The sequence below is a fragment of the Cherax quadricarinatus genome, chromosome 8 (assembly GCF_038502225.1).
Source record: "Cherax quadricarinatus isolate ZL_2023a chromosome 8, ASM3850222v1, whole genome shotgun sequence".
In the NCBI taxonomy this organism is placed as follows: Eukaryota; Metazoa; Arthropoda; class Malacostraca; order Decapoda; family Parastacidae; genus Cherax; species Cherax quadricarinatus.
The window spans coordinates 10334592-10336436 of NC_091299.1; the positions used below are offsets into that span (position 1 = coordinate 10334592).

Consider the following 1845-nt stretch of genomic DNA (forward strand, 5'->3'; position numbering starts at 1 on the left):
GTAACTAAAACACACACACACACACACACACACACACACACACACACACACACACACACACACACACACACACACACACACACACACACACACACGCACACCCACACACACACACACACACACGGGGCCAGGAGCATGGACTCGATCCCTGCAACCTCAACTAGGCGAGTACGTACACACACACACACTCACACACACACCACACACACACACACACACACACACACACACACACACACACACACACACACACACACACACACACACCAAGCAGATCGATAAAGGCAGGTTCACGCTACAATCAAGCCAGGGGTCGCTGTTGCTACTATCGCTGGCAATGCTGAATGCAGGTGACCGTCCCTCCATTGAAAGAAAGAAGTCCATTAGGTTTACCTGGAATCGCTTACGGAGGTCACCTCCCCCGCGGCCCTATCCCAGACAAGGCCTCCTGTTTACACTCCACCGTATGTAGCAGAACTCGGCTGATCCAGAACTATTTTGAGGATTCTGTAGAGTTCCCTCTTAAAGACAGCTATGGGTTTGTTGGTAATCCGTCTTATGCATGAGAGAAGGTGATGAAGAGTTGAGGTTCCTGAATGATTACTGAGTTCTCTCTCAATCTGCTCGTCGCTCCCCTGCTTTTCACTGGAAGTATCCCGCACCCTCTTCCAAGCCTCTTGTGTTCATAAGTAGTAATTTCGGTGTGCAGGTTTGGCACCAATCTCTCCAGTATCTTCCAGGTGTAGATTATGATGTATCATTCACACCTACGTTCTAAGGAGTACCGTTATAGAGACTTCAAGTTCTCGCAGTAATTTAGGTTGGGGAGGTGGAGGATCCGGTCGAGCAAAGGAATAAAGTCACACAGGTAGTTCGTTCTCTAACCCAGTCATTCTCACTCATTTTTATCGCCGCCCACTATTGTTAAAGCTATTCACTATTTTTAAATTTATCCACCATTTTTAAGCTCTCAACTATTTTCAGAGATATCTACCATTTTTTATATATCTACCTTTTTAAAGCATTTACCATTTTTAAAGGTAACCACCATTTTTAAAGTTATCCACCATTTTTTAAAGCTTTCTTCCATTTTTGAAGTCACTCACCTCACCCATATATTGTCTCCACCCATGTCAGGTCCGGAGCGAGACAACGGACGCTCTCTGGCTCCTGGACAACGAGTCCGGACTCATGGATGCGTACACCCTTCTCTATGGTGCCGCCGACCCGGCACAGTCCTCCCGCTTCCATGCCTTCCACGAGCGCATGCTGGCGTCTCTGTGCGTGTTCAGGAGATCCACCATGGAGGCGGTCCTGGGACTGGCCCAACACCCACAACCAGCGCGTCTCCTGGTCGGGTTCGCTAAGACCAACGAACCCCTCTTCGGCAAGCTGCCGGACCCGCTCAAGAACGAACTCTTCGTGACGCACTTCCCACAGCGACTAGCACGAGTGCGTGACTGGATGAGCAAGTGCGTCGACAAGCTCAAGAAGATACCCAATAGCACAATCAGTAAACTATGACTGAATGTCAATTCATATATATTTTTTGTACCAAGAAAAATTTAAATATAAATATATATATATATATTTATTTATTTTTATTATCACACCGGCCGATTCCCACCAAGGCAGGGTGGCCCGAAAAAGAAAAACTTTCACCATCATTCACTCCATCACTGTCTTGCCAGAAGGGTGCTTTACACTACAGTTTTTAAACTGCAACATTAACACCCCTCCTTCAGAGTGCAGGCACTGTACTTCCCATCTCCAGGACTCAAGTCCGGCCTGCCGGTTTCCCTGAATCCCTTCATAAATGTTACTTTGCTCACACTCCAACAGCAC

The 1845-nt window shown here is 47.3% G+C and overlaps 1 protein-coding gene across 1 annotated transcript in view; it reads left to right on the top strand.

The window, feature by feature from the left end:
• LOC128685414 (extracellular serine/threonine protein kinase four-jointed) overlaps window positions 1-1586 on the top strand; it is a 33992-nt gene extending 32406 nt beyond the window's left edge. Inside the window, exon 5 of the mRNA XM_070082855.1 lies at window positions 1138-1586. Within this exon, the coding sequence (XP_069938956.1) occupies window positions 1138-1524 (387 nt within the window). The 3' untranslated portion in view covers window positions 1525-1586. The remainder of the gene's footprint in view (window positions 1-1137) is intronic.
• Window positions 1587-1845: the final 259 nt, after the last annotated feature.